General features: G+C 42.0%; 1 protein-coding gene and 1 long non-coding RNA gene across 2 annotated transcripts in view; one reads left to right on the top strand and one right to left on the bottom strand.

Moving 5' to 3' along the window:
* Nucleotides 1-14,109, top strand: part of LOC139046575 (uncharacterized) — a 42,567-nt gene extending 28,458 nt beyond the window's left edge. Inside the window, exon 3 of the long non-coding RNA XR_011506726.1 lies at nucleotides 13,561-14,109. This is a non-coding gene — a long non-coding RNA (uncharacterized lncRNA). The remainder of the gene's footprint in view (nucleotides 1-13,560) is intronic.
* A 4,596-nt stretch (nucleotides 14,110-18,705) lies between these two features.
* Nucleotides 18,706-27,455, bottom strand: part of HS6ST3 (heparan sulfate 6-O-sulfotransferase 3) — a 658,248-nt gene continuing 649,498 nt past the window's right edge. Inside the window, exon 2 of the mRNA XM_044779798.2 lies at nucleotides 18,706-26,067. Coding sequence (XP_044635733.1) covers nucleotides 25,359-26,067 — 709 coding nt within the window. The 3' untranslated portion in view covers nucleotides 18,706-25,358. The remainder of the gene's footprint in view (nucleotides 26,068-27,455) is intronic.

The following is a 27,455-nucleotide window of genomic DNA, read 5'->3' as shown; positions in this document are numbered from 1 at the left end:
TTGTGAGTGGGCTTCATCCAATCAGTTGGAGGCCTTAAGAGCAAAGACTGAGGTTTCCTAAAGAAGGAATTCTCTCTAAGACTGCAACATAGAAATCTTGCCTGAGTTTCCAACCTGCTGCCCTGAAGATTTTGGACTTGAGACTATGGCATCAACTTTTGCTTGAGTCTCCAGCCTTCTGGCCTGACCCTCATGTTACAGACTTGCCAGCCCCCCACAACTGTATGAGCCAATTCCACAAAATCTCTTCTCTTCTGTCTCTCTCAACATGCATATACAGAGTCCCCTGACTAATACAAGCATCTCACTCTTACAGCAAAGGGGGGACATGCTTCTCCCCAGGAAGTGTGGTTGAACGACTGTCAAAAGGTATCTCACCCCAATTCATCCTCCCTCCTATTTGTTTTGGAAAGTCATTGAGAAAAACAAGATTATGTATAGAATGACATAGAAGTATCCTTACCATTAGGCTGTTAACCTGGCAAATTTCTCAGATTAGTTTGCTGGGCCCTAGACCCTGAAAAGAGAGACACAATATTGACTGCTGAAAATGCAGTTATATTCTTATACTCACAAGCCCTGAGGCTCAGGGGCAGATAAGGGAAGTCTAAAAGAATGGAACAGGAGCTGGACGGGATGCCTAAAAGGAAGGTGAAAAGATGCCAGGAAGACAATTTGGTATGTTTAATAAAATTATGAATAATCAGCATTATAATGTTGATAAACTCCAACCTGACCATCTAGTCCTTGGGGGACAAATATCAACTCACGAACATAACACATGTAGCACTGGGGAGCTGGGCACCAAAATACTGAGGTGAGCCTCATGTCCCTGACCACCTCCAGCCACCATCTGCTCACTAAGCAAGGAGCCCAGATAGGTGCCTGCCATTGGCCACACTCAGGGACTTTGCTTTCTTGATACGGGAAGAGACACTTCCAGGTCCTCCAGCTTTACAAGACTCTCCCAATTTCTCCTTCCCCCCATCTCATCCCTGGGAAAATAGACCCTATACTGCAGTGGGTTCTTTGCTTGGCAGTAAAACTCTTCCTCTCAATACTCAATCTTTGGTCTCTTGACATTCTTTTTCTCTTTAAAAATAATTACCATTGTCTTAGTTCCTATTCTCTTATCCCTACTTATAGCCCTTTGGAGTAAATATTTCTCCATTTGGCAAATGAGGTAACTGAGGCTGAAAGAGCTCACCCAAATGTTGGTGGACAGATTGGAGCCCAATTGACTGAGTGATGGTACTTGTGCTGACCAATAAGGGATTCCAGAAATGATAGAGCTAGAAATGCCACAGCTGAGGCATCTTGGCCTAAGAGGGACTCTGTGGTAGGCCCCCATGCACAGCGGGAAAGAAGAGGAGAAAGGAGTTATTTAAAATGAAAACCGAGGGCTCTGTATTCTGTGAATTTAAATGCAGGCATGACATTAACGGCATGACAACCCAGGAATACTAATTCATTGCTCATAATTAGACCTTGCACGCCTTTACTCTTTGACAGATGCAAAGAATTTCAAAATATAATTAAACTTTCCAATACCCTTGTGAGGAGGCGGCATCATATTCATTTTACAGATGGGTGAACTGAGGCCAACAGAAGACAGGTCTCTGAGCGTTAACTCATGAATCTGTGAGAAAACATTAAGGAAAGGCTGTGCTTCTTTGATCCTCTGTGCTTCAGCTCCAACGGGCTCAGAGCAGTGGTCTAGTATTTTTAGGGGAGTAATCCAGATTGAATGTTGTTAGAAAACTTTCACCCATATTTATCCATCAAAATCTCTAAGGCAAATATATGAGACAACAGAAGAAAAGTCACTTTATATATGTGCCAGTTGCAGTGGATTTGTGAAGGGTTTCCACACACTGGCTCTGTCACAGGATTCCCTGGTGGTATTTGCTAATGAGAGAGGTTTTCTGGGTTCTCCTCTGGAGATTCTGATTTGGCGGGGCTAGAGTAGATCCTAGGATTCTATTTTTGACAAGCCTCCAGGTTACTTTTTATAACCAGGCAAGTGTGGGAAACACTGGATTAATCATTCTGTAAGTACCTCTAAAGCCTATTATCTATGTGCCTAGCACTGTGGTACGTTGCGGCAGATATACCCAGAGTATAAGAAGCAACTTCAAAAGTCCCTTTCTCCCCACTACCTGGTATAATGAAGAATGCAACAAATGTTGATTGCACTCCTCCTCAACCAAAAGCCTTAGTTCTTTGGCTAAGCTCTTTGGCTGGGAGCAATGGTAGTCACAAAGATGAAGCCAGGAGAGACAGACAGCTAAACAATAACTGTGACAGCATGAGACAGTAACATAATGGAGGTTTGTACAACCTGATATTCTGATGAAGGAGACGAGGCAGCAGGTAAACCTGGCTGAAAGGAAGAGAGTAGAAAACGTACTACAAGGAAAGATCTGTGAACTGGGTTTTGAAGGATGAACAAGAGTTTGTCCATCAGGAGCACATTAAAGGGAAAGCAGAATTACATAAGCAAAGGAATATAAGTGTGCATGTGTATACACATATTTTAATCATGACTCTTTAGAAGAAGGACAAGTGATACAACATGATGAGAGCACGAGTCTGTGATGGGATGTGGGAAGAGCTGATCACTAAGGGATTCTTTTAATGTCCTTGTATGTCTTGCTCATTCATTCAACAAATAGGTATTGAGTACCTGCTGGGTACCAGGCAGTGTTTTAGCTTCTGGTGATTTATCAGTTACAAACTAATTTTTCAAAATGCCTTTCCTTGTTAGTTTCCATTCTAGTAGGGGGAGAAAATCAACAGACAAATAAAATATATGAGATGTCAGATGATAATAAACGCCAAGGAGAGACATAAGATAGAGGAGAGGAAGAGGGAGTGCCTGTGCCAGTGGTTGTGCCTGGACAAGGCCTTGCTGAGAAGGTGATATTTGATCTTTGCTCTGAAGGAGGTGAGGAAGGGAGCCAAGTGGGGGAAGAATGTTCCAGACAGAGGGAAAAGCAAATGGAAAGGCCTTGAGCATGGAGTTCGCCTGGTGCCTCTGAGATACAGAGAGGAGGCCAGCGTGGCTGGAATGGAAGAGGATGGGAGAGAGTGGTAGGAGATGAGGTTAGCAAGGTGACACCAGGCAGAAAGAAGGGGGCTCTGATTGTGAAGGGCTCTCTAAGCCATCTGATGGATTTTTGGCTTTTATTCTGAGTGAGAAGGAAAATAACTGGGATGCTTTTAAGTAGAGGGGTGACATGATCTGATTTTAGCTTAAAGATGTTTCACTCTGACTGCTGTGATGAGAACAGCATGTAGGGGCCAAGGGCAGATGATATGAAATCAGAGAAGAGACTACTGCAGTGATCCAGGTACGAGATGTTAGTGATTTGGCGGTGGGTAGAAGTAGGGCAGGTGGTACAAAATGGTAGAATTCTTTATGTCTTTTGGGATTTGTTAAAAGGGTGGATACGGGATACAAAGGAAAGAAGAAAGTTGAGGATTTGGGGCCTCATTCTAAAAACCGCTGCAATGGCATTACCTGAACTATGGTTTTATGAAATCTTTCTGGTTTTCACTTAGAGGGTAGGTGAAAGGCATTATAACAAGCAACAAGGCAAGAGTTAAGGAAGGTTGACTAAGACTGGGTCTTTGAGTTCCAAACACAGAATCATGGTGAGAGAAGTTTTGGAGAGACAAGCTGCCAAATTTGGTGACAGATTCAATGTGTTTTGTGTGATTGGTGCATGATGGAGAGAGAAAGTAGAAGTCAGATTTGTGGCAGGAGAGAGGATGAGTTTGGCTTTGGCTTGTTGATCTTGAGATGTCTGTCATCTTTGGAAGGGAAATCATTAAAAGACTATGAGCACTTTAGCTCTGCTACATGGGAAGGAGGACGTGGCTAGGAAGTTGTGGAGACAGCTAGTGATTTTGGATATTGCACGCTAATTTTAAAATGAGACTTCTAGATCTTGTCAGGATAATGATTTCTACAATATACAGGGATAGATCTTTAAATTTAAGTACCAGGGAAGCTTAGGAAATGCTTGGAGTTAAAATAGTCCAGCAGAATGAGTATGAATGTTGGGGACAGGTGAAAGGGAGTCTAGTGGGCTGTGAGAAATTCCCCAGCCTCCTCAAAATGGCCATCCACTACAAGCAGACTGCGTTACCTGTGAGTTTTGTCTTTGCATGAATGTAATAAACACAATCATAAATTGTCTTTGCATTTTTAAAGGGGATATATCATATAGAGGGGATCCTTAGAAAAATTCCCAAATGGGCCTTGCAGTACTAATGTGAGCCATATGGCATAATTTTTTCCCATTGTGCTTATAGGATCAGAGGCGATTAATATCATGAGGGTTTTCTTGATCAAGACAGCCAAAGTCAATGCCCTTTTTTCTGTAAGATGTCTGTGGGTTTGCAGTAGAGACAAATAACAATATACACAAACTCTTTCTTTCAAGTTCCTTTGTGCAGGAAGTTTATTTCCTTAATTTACATACAGAGACTAGTCTCTTGTTTCCCAAATGAATTACAAGAAACATCTGATGGAAATTTGCCATGAGCCTTATAGGATTAAACCATGGGGGAGGTTATTAATAGATTTCATTGTAGGCAACAATCTTTGCTCCAGGAAAGGTTATTAAAAAAGATCAGGACATCCCCTCAGCTTGTGAGAATTCCCCATTGTCACCCACAGTGGCGTGACTGTTGACTAGCGGCAAATCCCTTTGCGTCCACCCTCTCATTTAGCTATGCCAGCTTGGGAGTCCAGATCAGTTCAGAATATCCAAGAATTGTACCTTTGTTAAAGAGCCAAAAACTGTACATTGTATCTAAATATTGAAATTCCCATCACAGCATAATTAAAAGAATCAAAGCCACTCTAGCCCAGAAAGAGGAGGCACTTTTAATTTTGGCATCCCTAAAATAATCATCACCACTTTTGGGGAGCTTTCACACCTATTGATCTCCCCAGTAGCCTAAAGCAGGTCACTGGGGAGCACTGTAATGTGTTCTGGTGATATGAGAACTTTGAAGAAAGAAATGGGAACCCGAGTTTCAGTTCTGGCACTGTCACCAGTGACCTCAAGCAAAAAAATCTCCCCAGAGTCTATGAGCAATAAGGGCCACTCTCTCTCACTCACAGATTACAGTAAAGAGGAAGTGAGAAAGTAAATCTAAAATCATTTGAAAAACGAACACAATCCTTTGATGTTTTCTAAAAGGGGAAAAGAGGAAGATTTTACTGATAATATTTGGGAGGTAAGGAAGGGAGCAATCAGCTCAAGAATAGGGGAAGTTTTGTGCACAGTGGGAAACACAGATAGATTCAAAGAGAGAGCAACCCTGGCTAATTGTGGTAGGGGGCCTTCTGAAACGGCTCCCAATGGTCCCTGCCTCCTGGTCTTCATGCCCTTGTGTAATCTCTTTACCTTGATTCTTGGCTGGAAAGTGACTCACTTCTAATGAACAGAAGATGGCCAAAGTGATGGGATGTCACTTCTGAGAGTAGGTTATAAAAGATTGTGACTTTCATCTTGCTGGGACTCTCTCACCCTACCTGCTCACTTTGATGAAGTCAGCTGCTATTTTGTGAGCTGCCCTATGGAGAGATTCATGTAGCAAGAACTAAGGGTGGCCTCTGGCCAATAACCCAGGAGAACTGAAGCCTGGAATCTAAAAGCCATCAGAAACTGAAGCCCACCTACTACTGCCGAGTGAGCTTGGAAGCAGATCCTGCCCCTTGAGCCTCGAGATAACTACAGCCCCAAACGAAACCTTGATTGCAGTCTTGTAAGAGGTTGAGGGCAGGGGTATCCAGCCCAGTCATGCCCAGATTCCTGACCCACAGAAACTGTAAGGTAATAAATGGGCATTGCATTAAGCTGCTAAGATTTGGGATAATTTCTTCCACAATAGATAATTAATACATCGATTAACCTAGGATAACCTGGGATGGTTCTGGCAGAAAAGAAATGAAGGGTCTGACATCCTGAACTGGGAAGTTTTAAACATGTCACCCTGACATGGAAGAAAAGGGGAAAAAAAGGCTTTAAGAAGCACTGGGGCAGAGAATAAAGAGGGAAATAAATGAAGACCAACCCAGTGAGAAAAGCAGCGGCTGTTTATTCGGAGCTTGCGTTTGGCAGAGTCTCAAAGGCAGGTGGAGGAGTGGGGGAGCTTCACAGTGAAGAAAGGGAAGGCTCCAGGGGTGCCCCAATTGGAGGCAGTTGGCCTGGGGAAGCTGGAGGTGCGCTGACCAGGAGTAGGGTGTCCTGTGGGATTGTTTAGGGGTGCATATTTGGCTTTCTCTGCTTGGCCCCAAGTTGGAAGTGAGGATAAAAGTTAAGGAAGGTGTCAGTTATTTATCAAGTTCTGACCATTTGGGGTCATTTGTTGCCAGGATTATGTTTGGCTTCCTGGATTGTTGCTGGTGATAGTAGTCTGAGTTCCTACAAGTCTGACGAAAGCTGGCTGGCCTTCTGAGCTGTTGAGCAGAGATAATGGTCTGCTTGCTGCAGATTGTGGGTCAGAGTTCTGTTTTTCTATATGGTCTGGCCATTGTCTGTTTGTATATTCAGTCTCTCCGAAGGAAGAGTAGCTATGAAGAAATGAGTTTTCTGAACCAAACCAAGGAGATTCTCACAAATGAACTTCAGACATCCTTAGTCACAGAGGGGAAAAGCATCAGGAGAACCTGCTCCTTTTTCACAGACTCATAGATAAATCCACAGAGAGTACCAGAGAGAAAGGTTTGGCCATATCACCCTTCAGAAATCTGGACACGTGACAAGTCACTGGTTCGATTCAAATTGCTTGTGACCATGTTTAGCCACACTTGCTTTTCCTTTCGTTACCTGGGTCTGAAAGCAGGTTTCTACAATAGACTTAAAAGTCTTCATATCGTTGGCTCTCTGTCACGTTTCTCTCCATACAGCCAGCATTTAAGCGGACTTTTACCACTAGAACTTTCTTTTAGAACCGCTCCCAGGAGAGTCTTTACCTCCATGATCCGGAGTTGCAGTGTAGGTTTCTTTACTAGATCCCTTTTAATACAATCTTTTCTCAGTCAGACTCTGGAGAGGTTTTTTATTTTTTTCTTTGCCTTTTTACCTGCTGCTTAACTAGAAAATTACCCTCTGAGTAGGAAAGTAAATGCTATCTCATCTTGTTGCTAGAATAAAAAATTATCTTGTAACTTTGCTCTGCTGGGCAAAAATCTACATCAGATCAACACTCCCTCTTAGCAAGCAGTGGCTTTCAGAAGGGTACTGGGGTCTGGATAATAACAGCGGGGCTTGTAATCTTCCCTCTGCTAATGAGGGTCGCATCCTACCTGACTTGTGGGCCTTCTGCCGAGAGAGTTGAAGCTTCTCCTCTCTAATTAGCAACTGCTGATGGAGGAGGAAGTCTGCACCTTTAAAGGTATCCATCCTAGTGGTTTGAACAATGCAGAGAACGATTATTTGCAGGCCCCATGGCAAAGATGGTTAATTAAAATAGTGACGATGCCGATAAGAGGAATGACAAATGGGGGTCCCTCATTAATGAGAATGGTCGCATTCTCTGCTCCCTTCTCCCCTTGCTCATCAGGAAATAGCAGAGCGGAGGCCCCAGGAGACTCCCACTCAATTAGGCCCTGCAGGCAGTGGAAGCTGCCAAAGGCCCTGTGAAGAGAAAATTTAACCACCTCATTTGGGAGGGAAGGAGAGAGGGCACGGCTTTAATGGAATATGCCACCGGCACTTCCAGGTCCACAGTTGATGGGCTGCGCCAACTTGAAAGACTTCTTGAAAAGGCAGGAGTGTGGTGTGAGGAAGAGACACGGGCTTTGAAGCCACATAGACCTGCGTTGGGATCCGTTTTGGCAATGTTACTCCACCTCTCAGAGTCTGTTTTCTCACTGGAAAACATAATGGCAATGACTTCATCGAGTGCTGTATGAGATGATGTATGCATGTGTAGGGGAGAGAGAGAGAGAGAGGACGCACAGAACACACAGGTCACACAGTAAAAATTGGTACCTTTCCTTTGTACCTGCTCGTGTCCCAGCACATCTGCCCTGATGGACTTTATCCCTCTCAGCTGTCTCTTTTACAACCTGCTCCTCGTGATCGATAAGACCTGTTTACAGTGGTCCACACTTTGCCCACCCACTGTTCCATTGAAGGTGTCCTACAGATGTTTCTCAAGCATTTTGTGTTATTTCTTCTAGGGGCCAGCCCCCTAAGAACAGGAGCCATTCCTTCTCTTTCTTTGTCATCTTCCTACCATACATCCTCAACAGACCCCCAGTCGTCACATCCAAGTTGGACATCAACCCCTCCCCTAATACCCCTAACAAGGAAAGGTCCTTGGAGGGACTCGGGGAACTAAAGAACCCTAAATCTTGCTGTTTCACACTTGGGGAAGCCCTCATTGGTGCTAACACCTATCTTCGTAAAGCATAATTGTCTCACTATCTCCTTATCATTCTTTCCAATGATCCCATGAGAGGGATAGGCTGGGTGGATTCCCAAAGTTTAATTAACTTGGCTAAAACCTAACTTTTAGGAAAAGGCAGAACTAAAGCCATGTATTCCAAGGAAAAGTTGGAATAAACTTTCTATTTTCTGGAAATAACTAACATTGGACTCTGTATCACTCAGGGTAGTTTATGAAAATCTCAGTGGCTTAAAACAACAAAGTTTTATTTATCCCTCATGCTACATGTCCATCCCAGGGCAGCTGGGGCTCTCCTCACTCAGTCTTTCCCTATAATCCTCTGCACTCTGAGACCCAGGCTGATGGAGCGGGTGCTCCTTGGAGCATTGCTAACTGCTGGGGAAGAGGGAAAGTCAAGCATGCCTAAGCACGTACTTGCCCTTAAAGCATTGGGCTGGAAGTGACACATTTCACTCCACTCACATTTTCATTGACCATGCCTGAGTTCAACAGGACAGGGAAGTATAACCCTCTCAGAGATACTGGTGACCAGTTACATGGTCTACCGTCGATCCCATTGCTCTTTGTTTCAATCCTTGGTGCTGTAAAAATGAGTGGAGATTGGAAGTGGTCTACTCAGCCTGGATAGTGGATGTAGATATAGATGGAGGATAGTGGACCCCTCTCCATGCCCTTTGTTGGAAGCAGCGACAAAGCAAAGACATCTGCAGTAGTGGTTGCTTTGAAGCAGACAACTCAGAAGGTGATGTTTGAGCTTGGCCATCAATAACACGTTTAAATCCTGGACCAAAAGTTAACATATTAGCAACTGCAAAAGGAGAAGCTATACGGGCTGACCTCTTACCACAGAGAGTAAATTGCTGTTCCAGGTATGAGAGCAGTTCAAAGCTTCATACCAATGTTTATGGTCTTCAACGGGAAGGCACTAAAAAGTCCCACTTTTTTGTTTGTTTGCTGAAAAGAAGAGAGAACCAAATAACTTGCTAGTGACAAAAGGCTACATATCCCCCCTAGGAACAGTGGAAATAGCATTTCTAGGGTGTTCAGTACTGACACGCAGAAGACGGCCAGGGGCCTCAAGTAAAGAACCCAGTGGCTGAGTTCTCCTAGGACTGGAGCTCCCCTAGGGCAGGCCACATGACTTCTCCCTTTGCATCTGCAGTCCATTTTGAATCTTCATCCTATAAAACTGGCTTGTTTGCAAAAAACAAAAATTAAGAACCCAAAGCTTCTTCCATTCCATGCAGCTTGTTCTAACAGATAAACATCAGCTATATTTACTTACCTACTTAGAGTCAGACCTCACCGACTTCCAGGAGGATTTGAGGCAGGGTCTGCTTTAAACAAAATATGAAATTGCAACAGCTAGAACTTTAACCAGAGCAGAGACTGCATGGTGGGAACAGACCAAGTAGATGTTTCCACATCCCTGAAAATAGTTAACAACACTGAGCGCTGACTTGCCTTCATAGGTCCTGGGAGCTAAGGCACGAAGGACCATGTTGGCCTCTTTGGGAGTGTCATGCATCTGACAGTCTAGCTGATTATGCAGGTGAAGTGCCACTTTGAGGGCTGTCCTCTCCTGCTTTGCTGGGACTACTGGTCCCCATCTGGAGGCTTAGGAAAGGCTGAATTATTACTAGGATAGGTGGGTGTGCAACAAAATCTGTAACACCAGCCTACCCACCAAAGGTCTACATAGCTCTCTGTCTGTTCTGGCCCCTCCTTCCCTCCTAGCTAACTCTCACCGGGAGGAAAGGAGTCTTATCCATCTCCATGTTCAGATGTTAGCTGAGAAGACCTAAGGAAATGACCTGATCTAGGGATTTTTGTTCAATTATGTTCATCTAACATTTATTTATTGACTACATATTTGGAGCCTGGAAATACAGAAATGAAGAAGAGGGTCTGAGCATGAACACTAATTGGTTGAACCATCCTAGACCTAGGCAACCAGGGTCCCCCTTGAATAGAAGGCCCACTCTGGTCCTTCTCCCATCTGGGCCCTCCCTATAGGGAAGGATTCTGCAGGATCGGGGGGATGTGTCCAGCTGAAACCTGTGACCCTCCCTCCTTCTAGTCTAGGTACTCAGCACCCCTACTCAAACAAGCCACAATAGCATCTGGGACCTGCACAGGCCTCCTCCCAAGATCCAACCTGGCCTGGTGGGAGTCCATGAAAGGGGTGAGTGTTGGAGGGAGAGCCCACCGGAACTTGGACTTTTGCTCTGAGGGGTCCACAGACTGGAGACCACCCCCCTCACAGTGTGGGATGAAACAGGGAGTAAAAGGTAGAGCAGGGGTCTCTACCATTTGAAATACTGGGGTCCCTAGTCCTGAAAATGTGGGGATGGCCTTGTGATTGGGCACTCTGGGAGGTGACAGCAGAGCTAAGGTTAGTGAGAGGCAGGTCCCAAGTCTAGAATGGGTTTCTTTTTCCAGCAAGGGGTTAATCCACCATTGTTACCTATTTCTGATTGTTTACGGGAAGATTTGATCATGAAAGGCCAATGAAAGTGTTCAAGAGTCTGATTCTTCTTGTCTATCTAAATTACCATCTCAGGAGGTAAAGCAAACCAATTTACCTCAAGGCTTTCATCAAGAAATCTGTAGACAGTCCAGGAACCACACGCTAACAAGATAATGAGGCCTAAAGTAGGAAAACAAACTAAAAAGCCAAAGTCAAACTAAAAAGCATTGCTTCATGATAAACTCCCACTTATTCAGGCAAAAGAATCCAAGGATAGCAGTATCATGGGAAATACAAATATTGTGGTTAATCAAATGTTAGGTTAGGATTACCTGTACTCACAGAATTAAATAGGGAAATATTAAAATTATACTAAATATCATTATATCCCTTCTTCTCTGTCACTGACTTCAGTAATTTTGGCAGATTGTCCTTTTTCTTTCTTTTTTTTTTAAGTTGCCAAAATGTACTTAAGGTCTCTCCTCCAAAGACTGGTTAAGAAGTAAAAGTAGGACAAAATGTGCCTAGTGGTCCCCTCCTTGTTATGACCAAAGACAGGCCCATAAGAACTTTCGTCAGGGAGTGTCAGAAATGTCCCTACAGTCATGGCCTCCTGTGTGTAATTCATGGCTTCATTGCTTTGTGATAGTATCTCAACATCCGATTGGACTCTTCTCAACTATTGTCATTCTAGAATGTGCAGCTTACCAAAAAATTCTCTTTTAATAAAGAATTTCAATCTTTTCTGCTTTACTTCTGGGGGTAGAATAATAGTTTCCTACTCAGTCAAAATGGTTATCTTGCTATTTGAGGTCCTCTACCTGAAGAATGTCCAGGTCTCTCTGTTGTCCTTTAACTTTTCCCTTATCTTCTTAATCAACTCCATCCATATCCACTCGATGATCCTTTTAGGCATTTTTCCCTCAGACCATTTGAGAGAATTCTCCAGGAATTCTGTTTGACTAGAATCAAGGACAAATTTAAACAGAGAGCAAGTTGGGGGGTGATGGGTCCTAAATGCTGTTCTACAGAGTGCTTCCTTGATCCTAAGGTCAACAGATCACCATTAAGAAGGCTGAGCAGGGAAGCGATAGGACCAGGTCTTTGAAAGGGCAGTCAGGCTGAGAGGAAAGGTTTTGGAGGCTCGGAGGACAGTTATCAAATAGTAGAACTTGGGCTTTGGGTTGAAGCAAAACTGACTTCAAATCCTACTTTCAATATTTGTCAATTATGTATCCATTAGGTGCTTATTCCTTACTTTCTCTGATACTCAATTTCCTAATTAGAAAAAGTCATAATGCCTCACGGTGTTGCTGTGATGGTTAAAATAGGCATGAGAAACTTCTGTTGGCAAATGGGATGAGATAGGAAGAAAGTCTAAACCAGGGCAGTGGTTGTGGGAAAGAGAGTAGGAGATGGTCATCAGAGATCGAATCACTAGGTTAGGTAAGAGGAATTGAGAAGTGACTAGGTGTTCTTCCTTGAGTCACCCGATAAGTTGTACAGCTCATGGTTGAATGAGGGTTAAGGGAATATGGAAGGAAGCACAGGGTTTTTTCAGATTGAAAAGGAGCAGATAATGAGTTTCATTTTGGGTACGTTGAATTGAAGGAGTGAATGGAAGACATTTAGGTGAAGGTGTTCATTAGTTTTCTAAGGGAATATCTATAGAGCACTTCTATCTGGGACTCATCAGAATGTAGGTCATTGTGGTCACCATGGGATTTGCTGAGCTTGCCCAAGAGAGCAAGTTGGATTCACTCTCTCATTGATTCTTTTACCTGCTAATTCATTCATCAAATGTGTACTGAGCACCTAATACACACCACGCTGAGTGCTATTAGACAATGTTGAACAGGCAGAAGTGGTCCTTGACCCTCAGGAACTTAAGTCTAGGGTATAGAATCAAAGAGGGCTTGGATGGCCTTGCCCATCAATCCCGGGCAGCTAGGAACTCAGGTCTGTGTATGGCTGGATGCGAGGATGCTGAGCTGGGCATGGAGTGAGTAGATCTGGTCTGTGGTTTGGGTCATGTCACAAGAGGAGGGAAGACTGTCCAGGCTGTGAGTGTCTGAGGACAGAGGAAAATTCTGATTTTGAATAGACTGTGTACAACACAGGACAAGAAAGGTGGAGTGTGCAGGTTCAGATGGTTGAGAGTAGAAAGATTCCCTGAGGTATTTCTGGAGGACAAGGCAAGAGCCTTTTCTAAGGCACGTGTCACTTGGCTTGTGGGTGCTAAAGAGATTGCTAAAAACATTATAGTGTTTTGGATCCGAAGGACACTATTCTTTCAACTTTAGCATCTAGCCTCCTGTCTTGTAGAAATGCTAGTGAATGTTTTTTAGAATGGAAAGAAAAAATGAATACTAAAAAGAAAAGCAGGAGGAGACATTGAAAAGAGTTAAATTAACATCATTCTGGGCTGTAAATTTAGAAGGTGGTAAAGAAGTTGTGGAATCTCTGCTGACCCTCTACCAAGTCATAGAAATTATTGTGGAGGATAAAAGGTTTGGTAATCTGAGTTTCGGGAGTGTTGAAAATTATGCAAGTTTGCTCCAATTACTTTGAGTAAAATTGTTAACTAGTAACAGCAGGATGTGCAACGTCATAGTTTGATGATGAACATATCCTGTACTTTTTCTAAATTTCAGAATCTCACCTAGGGATGGCTTTCTCTCCTGGAGAACAAGAAAATGACAACATTAGCAGAAGATCGTGGCTCTTCAGGGACAACTGAGCTAATACATCATGCTCCGGTTCAACCTTCACGTGGGGAGCAGGGTAGGGGTGGCAGGGGGATTACTGGCTATGCTTTGCAGTTGCACATGTGAATACTAACCATCAGCAGTGGCTTCTTAGAAGAATGGTAATGTATATGCTTCTGCTTAGAACTTAACTGGCAGGCTTCCTGCAGGGCTCCTGGGAGTGATGCCCTGATTTGCAAGGACTTAATGACTTCCTGTCATGTAACACCTGTAGGCACAGAGGCAAGAGGGGAGGGCATTAGCACCTGGCTGTGTCCCAGATAAAGTGAGCACATTAGATTTGTGGAGGCACTATCTTTCCTTTCCGGAAAAGAACTCTTTATGTTACATTTATTCAATCACTGTTACCTTGATATTATCACCGGTGTTCTTACTCAGAAATATTTTTAAATTATATTCTTAAATTAAAAAAAAATGTTCTGCTATCTACTACAGAAGACTGCTTCATTACCCTTTTTTCTGTGTGTTATGATGGGTTTAGTTAGTCATAAATTAAATTGAAAACAATTGCATTTTCAGAGTCCTGATAAAATTTTCACTCCTTTAATTTTTTTCTCATTGAACAGACATATTCACAGGAACTGATGACATCCTGAAAGCTAGCTGTGCCAACCGCTTTTAAACACCAATTTGTGAGGTCCTAATTTCCTCTTTATCTTCATATCTTCTTATTTCACATGCAAGAAGCTGTTGGAATAATTTATATGATCAGATACATGCAAGCGTCACCCAGAAGTGTGAGGACTTTGACTCTGAAAGCAACTCAGTATGTCCACGTTAGGATGAAAAAAACAGTTGCCTAATTTTTACTCTCCCATCTCCTTTGACATAATTATAATGCTAACTATAATAACGGTATAACAACAACAATATGAATCTAAACTTCCAGATTATTTCTAATCCAGGGTTGTTACTTGGAGTATTAAAACAAACAGTTGGAAGTAAGATGAGGGAAGCATATAAACATAAACATCTTCAAATTACACATGGGAAAGTCAAATAAATTTGGATGCATCCTTAACATTGGTTCCAAAGAAATCATAGCTTATCAAAACAAGAGAAAATACAACAGAAAAGAAGCATAAGTAGCAGAAATTATAAAACAAGAAAACAACAGAAGATAGTAATCTATAAATGATTATAATTCTCAAACTAAAAGACAAAGACTCACACTATGTGAAGAAAAATTAAACTACATGTTAATTACAAATTAAAGTTGAAAATCATATTAAATGAAAGTAGAATTTAAAGCAAAAAGCATTAAATGATACAAAAGGGGTCATTTCATATCGAAGGACATTTCCATCAGTAAAGACTATAGAAGTCATAAACACTCAATGACAAGTCACCAAAATATATAAACTAAAAACTGCTATGAGGGCCAGCCCAGTGGTGCAGCACATTCCGCTTCTTGGAGGCGCGGGGTTCGCCTTGGGTTCGCCAGTTCAGATCCCAGGTGCAGACATGGCACCGCTTGCCAAAAACCATGCTGTGGTAGGCGTCCCACGTATAAAACAGAGGAAGATGGGCATGGATGTTAGCTCAGGGCCAGTCTTCCTCAGCACAAACAAGAAGATTGGCAGTAGTTAGCTCAGGGCTAATCTTCCTCAAAAAGAAAACTTATGAAATGATACAAACACAGTTGAAAGATTTTAGCGTGCACTCTGTCTTTGATCAATTAAATATTTATATATAAATACATTTATATGAGTATATATACATACATGTTTTATAATTTAAATGATTATATATAAGGATAAATGCATAATATATAAATATATGTATACAGTCATGCATTGTCTAACGACGGGATACGTTCTGAGAAACATGTCGTTAGGTGATTCCATCATTGTGTGAACTCGACAGAGTGTACTTACACAAACCTAGATGGTATAGCCTACTACACACCTAGACTAGATGGTGGCTATAGAACCACCATGAGATTATATGTCGTGTTTGCAGTTTGTCATTGACTGGAACATCATTATGTGGTGCACGACTGTACTTTATTTGTATACATTAATATTATATAGAGAGATCTCTCTATAATATATATAATTTAACAATGCAATACATATTCTTTTCAGACATCTATGAAATTTTTACAAAAATTGAACACGTACAAAGCTGCAAAGGAACCTTAGCATAGCTTAAAAAGTAGAAATTGTGCAGGCAGAGTTACCTGGGCACAAAATATCGATTAAAAACAATAAAACAAGTTTGCTTCAAAATAAAAGGATAGTTAAAACCAGCAGTGAGAAGTTGAAATAAATTTCGATAGAAAACTTGATTATAAAGATAAGCTGTCAATGAAAATGAAAGGTTAAGTATTAAGAGATAGACAAAGTTGGTTTGACTTAAAATAAAAGATAAAAAATTAGACCAAAGAAATAAAAGCTTGAAAACCATAAATAAAAAAGAAAGAAATTTTGGGTGAAAAATCAAGCAGAAATGTAAGATTAAAACTTAGAAATGAAAATTAAGAAGTGGAAGGGTAAAGTAAAATATATAAAATATATGCATAAATAGGAAAAGAAAAATATTATTAAAAGAATGAGTACAAATTGGAAGTTTTATGTAAGAGATGAGCAAACAGAGAGAAAAATCTGAAAAAGTAGAAAAGGAGTGAAGGTGAATGGTGAAAAACTGGAGTCTTGAAATTGAAAGAATGTGACAGAGTCAAATAACGCAAAAGCAGAGGAAACAGAGAATCAAAGGAGGTTTAAAAATTTACCAGCAGACTTGTTTCTAGGAACTTAAGAGACTCAGCAAATACAGATTCTTCTTTCAGCAAAAAACAAGTAGAAATGTTGGACAAAATATGCCAAAATAACTTTTCAAAATATAGCTGAGCTCAAAAGACAGGAAAGGAAATCTACAGGTGCTGGAACAAGGAGGAAACTCAGCAGAAGGCTGTGGAGGCCAGAACACGGGGCTGATGGAATTCTAGGTCCCTGGAGAGCAGAGTTGTGGTGGAGATGCGTGTGGAAGGTTGGCTGGGGACATACCTCCGGGAGAGTGAGGGCTGCAGGAGGGGCGGAGGCAGAAAGGGAGCTGGGATGCTTTGCAGTGGAGTCTTCAGGTGATCCTACAGGGCACTTTGGAGCTGAGATGTCACCAGTCAAAAGAGCTGGCCTTTACCTCCACAACAGTGTCGTTCAATATGGCATGGCCGGAAAAAGGTGGCATGACCTTGGGGGAGGGCAGGTCCTCGTGAAAGACTCAGCTCGGAGCTGTCAGCCCACAGCTAACACTCCCAGCATCTTGGAAAATGAGAGCTTCAGTTCAGGGCCAGGTAGGTGATTCTGGAGAGCCACTTATAATTTTCCTTGATTATATGGATAACTTTTATTTCAGTTTTCTCAAAATTCACTTAGCTGCATCTACGTAATTTTGACTATCTTGAATACTTTCATTCCGAGTTGTTGGGAAGATACAACCAAGGGGTCCACTGTCCTCTCTCCAACGGGTGAACAAAGACACTTACGTAGATGCCGCTTATGTACAAATAAATTCATTTTAGTGTTATTCATATTAGTGGAAAAATTGGAAATGACCAGATTGCCCAAAAATATGGGAATGGTAAAATCAAATGTAGCTATTAATGATATTTTCAAAGAATGGGTGTTAAGATGTTAATACAGGTGTTTAGATTGCATAGATTATATGATTCTAATTTCCCAAAATATTTGTTATTTAAAATTTTACTCTAATTACTAATGCATAAAAAAATATGAAAGGAAATAGATCAAAATAACGTTGGAATTGGACTATGGGCTTTTTTAGTATCTTGTATTTTCCAAATTATCTAAGATCATATATTACTTTGTAATCATGAAAAACAATTAAACTGTTTATAAAATAAAGAATTATACTGAATTAGATTCCATTAATTTTCAAATTTATATTTGGTATGAAAACTGATCCATGAGAGTAAAACAGTACTAGATTGAGAACAGATTTTCACTAACGTTTCAGACATTTCGTCGAATCTTACGTTCAACGCTATTTTCAAAGTGAATGGGGGAAAGAAGTGAGTCTTGAGTGTTGCTTAGTCCTTCTCTTAACTTATCTGAGGTTTTTCTAGGAATATAAAAGTCCCCAAAATGTCTTCCTCTGTGTGTGTGCGTGTGTATGTGTGTGCGCTCGCATGTGCATGCATGCAAGTGTGTTTGTCTGTAACTTCTACTGTCTTGTGGAAACTTTCTTATGGCTACTTCACTTGTTCAAAGTCAAGTTCCCTTTGCATGTAATTGTCACTACATAGAAGGACGCAGTCAAATGGCATCTTCCTAAGGCTCCAAATCTCACTAACCCACAAGCAAGGAAGGAATCCACAAACCCCACTTCTACAGAACAAAAAGAAAGTGATAAATTGCACCATTCAAGGGATTTTTGAATGAAGGAAGTTTTTCTCTACTAGAAGTTAATTTTCTCTTTCCCTGCTTATACTATAGAAACTAGTCGTTTTTTAGAAATCTGGCAAACCATACACACTGAAATTGTGGAGAGACCTAAATTAGATTCCACTATTGTTGTTTTTTTCATTTTCTGTTCTTTCTCTCTCTTCCCTCTTCTCCCTTCCTCCTTTTCTCCTTTCTGTCTTTTAGATTGAATTCCAAACTCCCTTGTTCCAATTACTGTTTTTCTCACCCACCACTCTTCCTCAAACCTTTTCCTCATCCTTTCAGCTCCAGGTTGCCTTTCCATGTTTCGCAGTGAATGTCAATGTGCTGGGGTGGGCATTGAAGAGGAGAGTCACTAAGAACCATGCTTTTAGAAGCTTATGTGTTTGAGAGCCTGTGAAATCCTCCCTGGCCTCAGAGATTTTAAATGGTTTCGATCTATATTTTCTGTGTCTTTTATGCTTTTAAAGTTTCACATCCAATAGCCACATTTGTATCCAAAGCATGGATTTTTAGAGTTTGACAAAGCTGATCCCGCGGATTCAATTTCCATAAATCCCTTAAAGTGTTTAACCAAGTTTTCTCGTTTTGAAAAAATATCCAACAAAAGCACAGGGGAAAGCAATTGTTCTTGACATCACAACAGTTTAATATGTTAACTTATTCATTAAATTGTGCTTCACGTCAATGGAAATCCTCAGTTCTACAAACTATCATTTTTAAATAGCAATAAGGGTTGATAATGTCACAATACAACCTCCTCGTACCCGAGTTCATACGTATTATTGCACAGAAACAAAAGGAAACATCTCTTAGGGGAAATAATTTACTGTCTATTGAATAACTATCTTTACACTAAAATGGGGCACCAGATAGAAGTCCAGATTTTCTTTCCAACATTTTTCATCTCTGATACGGTAAATGAAAAACAATGCAAGCAAAACCCAGAAAGTACTTCTGGCGGAAAAAAAGAAAAGATGATCGTATGATTAAAAAAACGACAAGCGGGTGGAAGACAAACGTGATGAGACTAAATCACACAAACTCTGCTTCCTCGGGACACGATTTTCCCCAGCAGAAACTGAGGTTTTTCAGCACTAACATCTGGCTCTTTGATGAGTTCCCACAGTGCAGAAGAACAGGTAACTCACGAAGGTTCCACTTAATGTGCCCAAGGATGACAGTGCAGTCTTTTCTACATACAGCACAGGCTGAAGAAACATCTGCGCTCCTGCGTTCTCAGATCTGAGTTCTGTTACCTGGAGTCCCAGCCTGAATTTCAGGGGCTTTTGTCTTGCAGATGTTGCTGGTGTTCACAGCGAGGCCAGTTCTCTAGAAATCTAGGCACCTCTGCAAAGCAGGTTGGTCCTGTCAAGGTGTGGTGAAGACGGGTCCATGTGCATTCCATCCACTAAGGCTACAAAGCACACAGGTCTCAGAACCTGATCTCTTGCTCAGAAGGGCTAATTCAGTTTTAGGGAATTAGTTTAGATGTGTCCAAGGTGAATGTGGTGAGAGAATAGCTGGCTTATGTCCTGCAGAGATGGAGGAAGGGGATAAGAAGGAAGCCGAAAGTGCCTGGGAGAAAGACCCTTTGCACGCTCCTGAGAGGTGACACAACCGGGTAAAGTCATTGGACTCAGTCAGCCCTGATACCCAGCCTGGAGACTTTCAAATGGAGCTCTGGTGACCAGCTGAGGCACAGTAACTATGGGAAGGGGGAGCCTTAGAGACACAGTTGTGATCAGATCACAGTATTCTTTGCCTAAATCCGATTCAGCTTTCCCTTTGATTCAACTCCTCCAACTCAGTCAGCCTTTACTTTGGTCCCTAAAACCATTCCAATGCTCTGGTCCTGTCTCAGGAGCCTTATACCCTTTACTGCTCTTTTAAATGGCCAAAAGAATAACAGTCCACATGTCTCCAGCCTGCCCTTGTTCTTGAGGACAGAAACTGTGTATTAGTCATTTTTCTATTTTTTGGTATTTCCTGGCAAATATTTAATTCCTCATCTTTCCACCTTTGTAAGACCCGCTCTCCTTTTAGAAGCCCTGCTTTCCTCTGTAGTTACCCCAGCCCTTCCTAACCCCCACCTCTGAGTGATCCCATTATACAGGACCTTCTTCTCAGCTACAGGTCATGGTTGGAGAGGAATCAGATACACTTTCTGTGTGAAGATGTTAGCTTATGACAGCTTAAAGCATTTTCTCTCTCTAGCAAATGTGCAAAGGGGCCCAATTAACACCAAATAAAACCTTCAAGAACAAAGCAATAAGTTGCTGATAAAATTCCAGGGACCTGGGGAAGAAGTAGAGAGGAAGGGAGATTTTTTGCACAGGGGTTCTATTGATCACATGCTAAGCTTCACTATTCAGGCTGCTACTGATTCTTATATTTCCAAAACTGAGCTTCCCTAAGGAGTTATGAGCACGTTCCCTCACCCTTCATTTTGGACAGTTTTTGGATCGGATGGGGTGGACATCCAGTTAGAGGTGTTGCGTGTCTCTGCTTCTCAATCTCCCCTGCAACATTGCCCATCTCTTGGACATTTCTCTTCTAATAAGAGGTTCCCTCAGTGGAGGTAGGGGGGTTAAGGGCCAACTCTACTCGTTTCCTTGGCATTTTCTAAGTCACTGAAGGTCCGTGAGAAGGTAAGGGAAGGTAAAAAATCAATAAAGATTTAGATTTCACATTCTTGCAATTCCCAGTCCCAATACTAACACTGAGCAGCATAAAGTATAGGAAAGGCTATAAAGTCAAAAGACTGATGCTCTGAGTAACTTTCTTGCTAGTAAACTAGAATCTTTGGGAAATCTTTCAACATCTCTGAATCTCCATGTCAAACTATCAAACGGGATAGTGAATAGAGGTCTTATTTAACACATAAAAATGTAGTGAAGACCAAATGAGATATTGAATGTACAAATGTTTTGAAAAGCATTAAATACCATACAAAGTTATGAATTTTTAATCTTATCCTTTGTAAAATATATGATGAAATAGATGACATTAAAAAACTGTTGAAATATTTTCAATTCCCTTTTGTGTCAGAGACTGTTAGTTTTTATCAGTATTAATTTTCACATTGCCTCTTTAATAATAGAACCCTCATATTTATCAAGGCACATGGCAACCACGAATAAAGACATTTCCTGGCCTTCTTTGCAGCTAGATGTAGCTAATGGCTAGGTTCTAGCCCATAAGATGTGACTAGAAGTGATATGTGCAACTTCCCACCATTTCCCATCTGCTGTCTTAAATGTAAATGAGATGGCAGGAGCTGCAGCACTCATCTTGGACCATGAGATGGAAAGTTGCACAGTAGGATAAAAGAGCAACAAAAGAGGGCCTGGGTTTCTGACAATGTCACATACTAGAGTTATCAAACCAGTTTGTCTCTTAAGCAAGAGAGCAATAGCTTGAATCTTAATGAAGTCACTATTATTTTGAGTTTCTCTGTTAAAGCAGCCAAATGGGAATCCTGTCCAGCAGACGGATATTTATTTTTTAATGATCTATGCTCACCTCCTGGCTAGGTCTATCTAGTAGACTTTCTTCTCCATATTAATACTATCTCTATTCAGACTTTTGAACAAGTCCTCCTATTTCAAACCTTTTTTTTTTTTTTTAAAGATTGGCACCTGAGCTAACAACTAACTGTTGCCAATCTCCTTTTTTTTTCTGCTTTTTCTCCCCAAATCCCCCAAGTACAGAGCTGTATATTTTAGTTGTGGGTCCTTCCAGTTGTGGCATGTGGGACGCCACCTCAACGTGGCCTAACAAGCCGTGCCATGTCCGCACCCAGGATCCGAACCGGCGAAACCCTGGGCCGCCAAAGTGGAGCACACAAACTTAACCACTCGGCCACGGGGCTGGACCCTCAAACCTTTGATCAAACTATTTATGACAAAGTTATCTCCTTTAGGTAAGACAGACATTTTTATAATTTTTAAATAACACGCATGATATCCCTAACCATTGCCTAACACTGATTGCTAATGTTATCAATTATTAGAGACAGTATCCAAATAATTCTCAGGGCAAGTTTTTCTCTCGTTACCAAGAGTAGGCTGCCAGAAAACTAGTAGGAGACAGAATAGATAGCAAGTATCTTAGTCCTTAAAAATAATTTAAATATATGTATACACACACGTAAGGACATCTCATCCCAATCTGGTTATTGGAGCTGCCATTGCCAAGAGAGGGGAAAGAATGTCTACTGGGAGACCTAGGAGCCAATAGGATGTGGAATTCCCTAGGGAATTTTTTTTTTCTTTTGTTGCCTCTTCTTGGGCTTTTAACACTAATGTATCTGAAATTGATTTGGTTTGGGATCTTAAGGCTGCTGACTTCCCAAAGATCCTTAGGTCCAGATGACTTCTGTTGGTCTCCCTTCCCCAAGCTTCACTCAGCATGTTGGTGTGCAGTCAATTTTCGGAGAACAAACTGCGTCCCTACCTTTTCATGTCTATCAACATGGGACCCCAGGGATATGACAAGCGTGCTGCTTTAGAATGAAATGATATGAGGGAGGAAGCCCGTGTAGGCCTTTTTAATTTGCTCAGCACTGGCCTCAGGCCAACACAAAGAGATAGTTTCTCCCCTGAACATCCTGATATCTGGTCTCAAGTGGAGTACCATACATGGTGCCTTCAGCGGCAAGGCTGTGGAAAGCCTTTTGCTGTAAGTCCTGAGGTGCCTGAGGAACAGTGTGAAGCTAGCAGAGCCTGTCTCCAAGTCTCAGCTATGCATGAATTCCCTGCCAAAATTTAAAGTGAGTTTAAAAGAAACAATCCGAATGCTTGCTAACTTGTTTTGATTTTCCACATGACAAAACACTGGATTGTTATAGTATGTGTGTGTGTGTGTGTGTGTGTGTGTGTGTGTGTGTCACAGTGGCAGGCAGGAGGATAATTTGCAGCCCTACCATTCTATGCAGAACATTAGATCCTAACATAGAAATGTGAAGATAGAGAGCGAGCTGCTTATTAATCTCAGCTGCAATTCTCCTTCCCCCCGACCCCCACCTTAGGAACAAATCATCAGAGAGGGAAACACTAATATTTTGTGAGCTTAATCTCTACCAACCAACAAGAAATATTTACTTGGCCCTTTAACTCACCCTCATATGTGGCTCAAGAAGTACAATTGCCTAAAAAGTCATCAATCTCTCAGCTCATTGTTGGGTCAGTGACATGGAAAGGGCTGGATTTGCCCAAGGCAGCATGGCTCTGGGTCACTGCTGGCTTGGTGCTTTCACACTTGTTCCACTCAGATGGGTTGGAGATAAACCCTTCTGGACAATAACAGCTGGCTTCGTGCATGATTGGCAAGAAGCTTTGATCCCATATGGGAAATACGATGAAGTAAAAAGAGCTTGCACTTTGCAGTCAGTGAGACCTAGCTTACAATCCAAGAGGAACCTACCTACTGCCTGTGGGTTTCATTTTCTCATCTATGAAACTGAGACTAATAACATCTACCTTGTTGTGAATAGATTTAAGGTATGAAAAGGGCCTCCCACAGTTCCTGGCACAAGAGAGGTCCCCAATAATGCCTTCACTCTCATCACAGACGAGGCCAAGGGTAGTGAGAGAAGTACCTAAGCCGCTTCTTCAGATCTCTCTTTGATGAAGACACTGGGCTCCCTTCTGTGCAGGCAGGCACTCCGTGAATGCTTGTGGGTTGATCGACTCTCAACCCCAAAGAGAGTATTCTAAAGGCTGAGATGTGGCTTATGTAAAGCTGGCTTAAACATCAAACATGTTGGACATCAATGAACTAGGCTTTTCCATCTGATTTAGGGGTTTCACTCATTTTGCCTGCAGCTCCTTGAAGGGATTGATCAGATCAAGCGTTTGTGATACTTCTACCCACTCTGATCCTCCTACTGGATGCTAGGCTAGGGCTCTCTATTCCTGTTTCCGTACGTCTCCCTGTATTATTCAACAAACTTTGTGTTACTGTAGCTGTGACTGCAAAAAGGTGAAAATAAGAAGCACTTGGCAACGCAGCGCATTTTTTGGTCCTGTTTTACATACTCAAGCTCGGTTTGCTCGCTATAGCTGCAGTCCCACAATAGCCAAAGTTCATGTAGGGAGAAAAACGTTATCAGGCTGGAGATAGTCAAGATGTCAGGAGGGAGAGTCTTTCTAAACTCCTAGGATGACTACCCAATTGAGTTCCATGTCTCTTGGCCTAAAGCAGAGTTATTATCTATTTAGCGACCTCCAATACGTTTTGTATACATGCTAGCTAAGCTCCTATTCTTCAGGTCAAATTCTTTTTAAACGTCTTTTCCTCTATGATAGCAGAATGTCAAACTTGGCAGGACCATACCCAAAATGACTGCTCCAAACAGGTAAAACTATGAAATAGTCCTTAAAAAACTAAGGTTCTGTAGCAGGTCTGGAAATGTTAGACATATAGTTATCCTCCCCTTAATTTATCATTCATTCCTTACATTGAAAATGAAAAGTGGTAAAGTGTGATCTCCTTAAGCATTAGTCAATAAGCACATTTTCTCCTAAATGCCCCTACCAGTGTTCATTTCTCAGGAGCCATAGGTGCCCCTGTCCTGAATCCACTAGCCATTTCCCTGAAAGATCGAGGAGGAAGCATGGATCAGGGCTAAGATGAGGGGTTTTGAAGGATGTGAGTCTCTGGTGATAGTCAATAGTAGGGTAATCGCATTTAAAAACAATTGCAATGACAAAACACATTACTCTACTCAAGACTGAAAGCACATTCCAACAGAGTTCAAAGATGAGAGCGAACAGCCAAGTGAGGGCTGGTATAAAACCTCATCTAAGGGCTGAAAAAGACTTCTTTTTCTCTCTCTTTAAATACACCAACATTTCCACTACAGAGACATTATGAAACAGACCCGTTTCAGCAGAACATCCAAGCCATACTTTGGCTTTTCATGCGTGCCTCTGTGGGTTCCAGTTGCTTCAAATATAACCTATGCTGCTGCAAAGGAGATTGCAAGGACTGTTTCCTTCTAGGTGCTTCTCTCTCCCTGACCTTCTAAAGTGGCCTAGATTGGATGCATTCCTACCCTACTTAATCTCATAGATTTAAAAACATCAGGAAAAAATGAACAAGACGGATCATCTCTGGCTGGATAAAGATGAAGACAAAGAGGAAGCAGGTTTCCAAATCAAGCAACATACAGCCAGATGTCCTCAGAATGGTCCAATGTTCTCCAAGGTAACACCACAGAAGGCCTGTGCACCTGCTCGTCCTCCCCGTCCTGAGGGAGAAGAGGGCAGGGGGTCACCATCTCACCACCTGGCTGTTGTAGTCCTCAGTGACTGCCCCCTCTGTGTTCCCATCCTCCTTGGGCCACCGGTGGCCCCTGTGCTCCCGCTGCAGCCTCCGCTCCTCTCGCCTCTTTTGCCGGTGCCTCTGGTGCTCCAGTTGCTTGGTGTGGTGGTAGCGCTGCTGGAAGAGATCTTTTGCATACTCATAAAGCTGCATGTCCAGGAAGTTTAGCTCCTCTATGCGCTGGCGGGCACCCTCGTTGATCTCCACGTTGGAAGCCCGCGTGATGTTGAACTGCGTGAACGGGGAGATGAACTTGAGGTTGAATGTCCTCTCAAAGAGAAACTGTGTCTTCCTCTGGAATTCCGTGAGCCCAAAGAAGGCCATGTTCTTCAGGTTGTTTTTCGCACTCTGCAAGAGGATGGTGTTTCTTTCACTCTCGTTCATGAAAGTCAAGTTGTAGCAGCCCACCAGGCTGAGGTCAGCTAGCATGCGCACTTGGCGGTTGTTGGCCAGGTTGTAGCTGCAGTCCATGAACTCCCGCAAGCTGACCCCAGACCAGTCGTCCCCAGGGTAGCAGGTAGGCAGTTCATCGGGGGTGGGACTTCTCCCATCACACATGTGGAGGGAAGTTTTCCATGTGGCCCCTCTCTGGACGTGTTTCCACTCACTCAGGTAACGCGACACTGGATCCCGCAACATTGTGATGTAATAGAAATTCCTGGAAGAAATTAGAGGAAGAGTGTCAGTTGTTGACAGCTATAACTCTAGGATTCTGGACCTCTGTGGTGTTTATATCAGCACTGAGTGAATGAGCTCTTCTGCCAGATGTTCATGTTAGAGCATTTGCCTGGATTTTCACCCATCAGACAAACGTTCCCACACGTATGTATTTCCATAAACACTCGTGGACCAGTTTGCTATACCAAGTTTGCTGGGCTTTTCATCCCCGCACCAGTGTGGGTAGGGATGCTGTGGTGGGATCGGATCATTCTTTCACTCAGCAGTTATTCACTGATTAAATTATTATTGGCAATAACAATACCTTATATTAAGAGAATACACCATGATTTTTGAAAGTTATTACACATCTGATGTTTTATTTGATTCTTACAACAAACTTTTGTAGTAGACATGGGACTATTTGATAAGGAAACATGCAAGGAGGTAAAGTGATTTATCCACAGTCGTGGGACTAGAAAGGGCAAAGCTGGAAGCCAATGCCCCTTAATCTTTTCTCTTTATACTATATATATGTATATATATATATACATATATATACACACACACACATATGCTATTCGCTGAGCACCTACTATGTGCTAGGAACTGTGCTAAGTGCTTTATGGATACTAGCACAGATGGTCCTCAACATGACTTTATAAAGTGGGTTTTATTACTTTTTTTTTCAAAAAAGCTGAGAACACAGAGACTTAGAAAGGTGAAATATATAGCCCAAGATCCTAGAGCAAGTTAATACTTGCACTACATTCAAATCTAGGCCTATTTGATTTCAGAATCCCTGTGCTTTCCTGTGCACCATAGTGGTATTTTAAAAACAAAAATGTAACTAATATTTATTGAGTGCCTATTAAGTGTCAGGTGCTTTAATTATTATTTTCACAGGTCTTATCTAATGACATGTTGTTGGAATGTTGAGAAGAAAAATATTTTAATGATCAGGAAGAGATTGGGGCACCCCTGGCTTAAAAGGGCAAAAGAAAACAAGAAGAGAGCTGGAAAAGTGGACAAAGACACAACAGTAAGCATTAGAAGAAAGCAAATATCGATTCAAAAATAAGAAAACCCCTCATCATTTGAGCATCTTACCAATGGAATGGGCTGTCCACCCCACTTCTGTCAGCAGGAGTGTTCAAGCAGAGCCTGGAAATCCTTTTGTCACAGAAGCCACAGAAAGGACCCTACTGAGGAACAGGTTGGACAAGAGGCCTCCAAGCTGTCTTCAGTTCCAAGATCCTACTTTGCCCTTTTCTCCTTCCATGGGAACCAATTTGATCCCAGTTTAATCCTAGTTCAGTCCTTGGCTCATTGAGGCGGCCAGCTCCAGAAATATAAGGTCAGTATAATGAACTCAAGAGTTCCCCTGAG

The sequence above is a fragment of the Equus asinus genome, chromosome 11 (genome assembly GCF_041296235.1).
Source record: "Equus asinus isolate D_3611 breed Donkey chromosome 11, EquAss-T2T_v2, whole genome shotgun sequence".
Taxonomy (NCBI): Eukaryota; Metazoa; Chordata; class Mammalia; order Perissodactyla; family Equidae; genus Equus; species Equus asinus.
The sequence above is the reverse complement of the archived record's forward strand: the minus strand, read 5'-3'. Positions and strand labels throughout refer to the sequence as shown.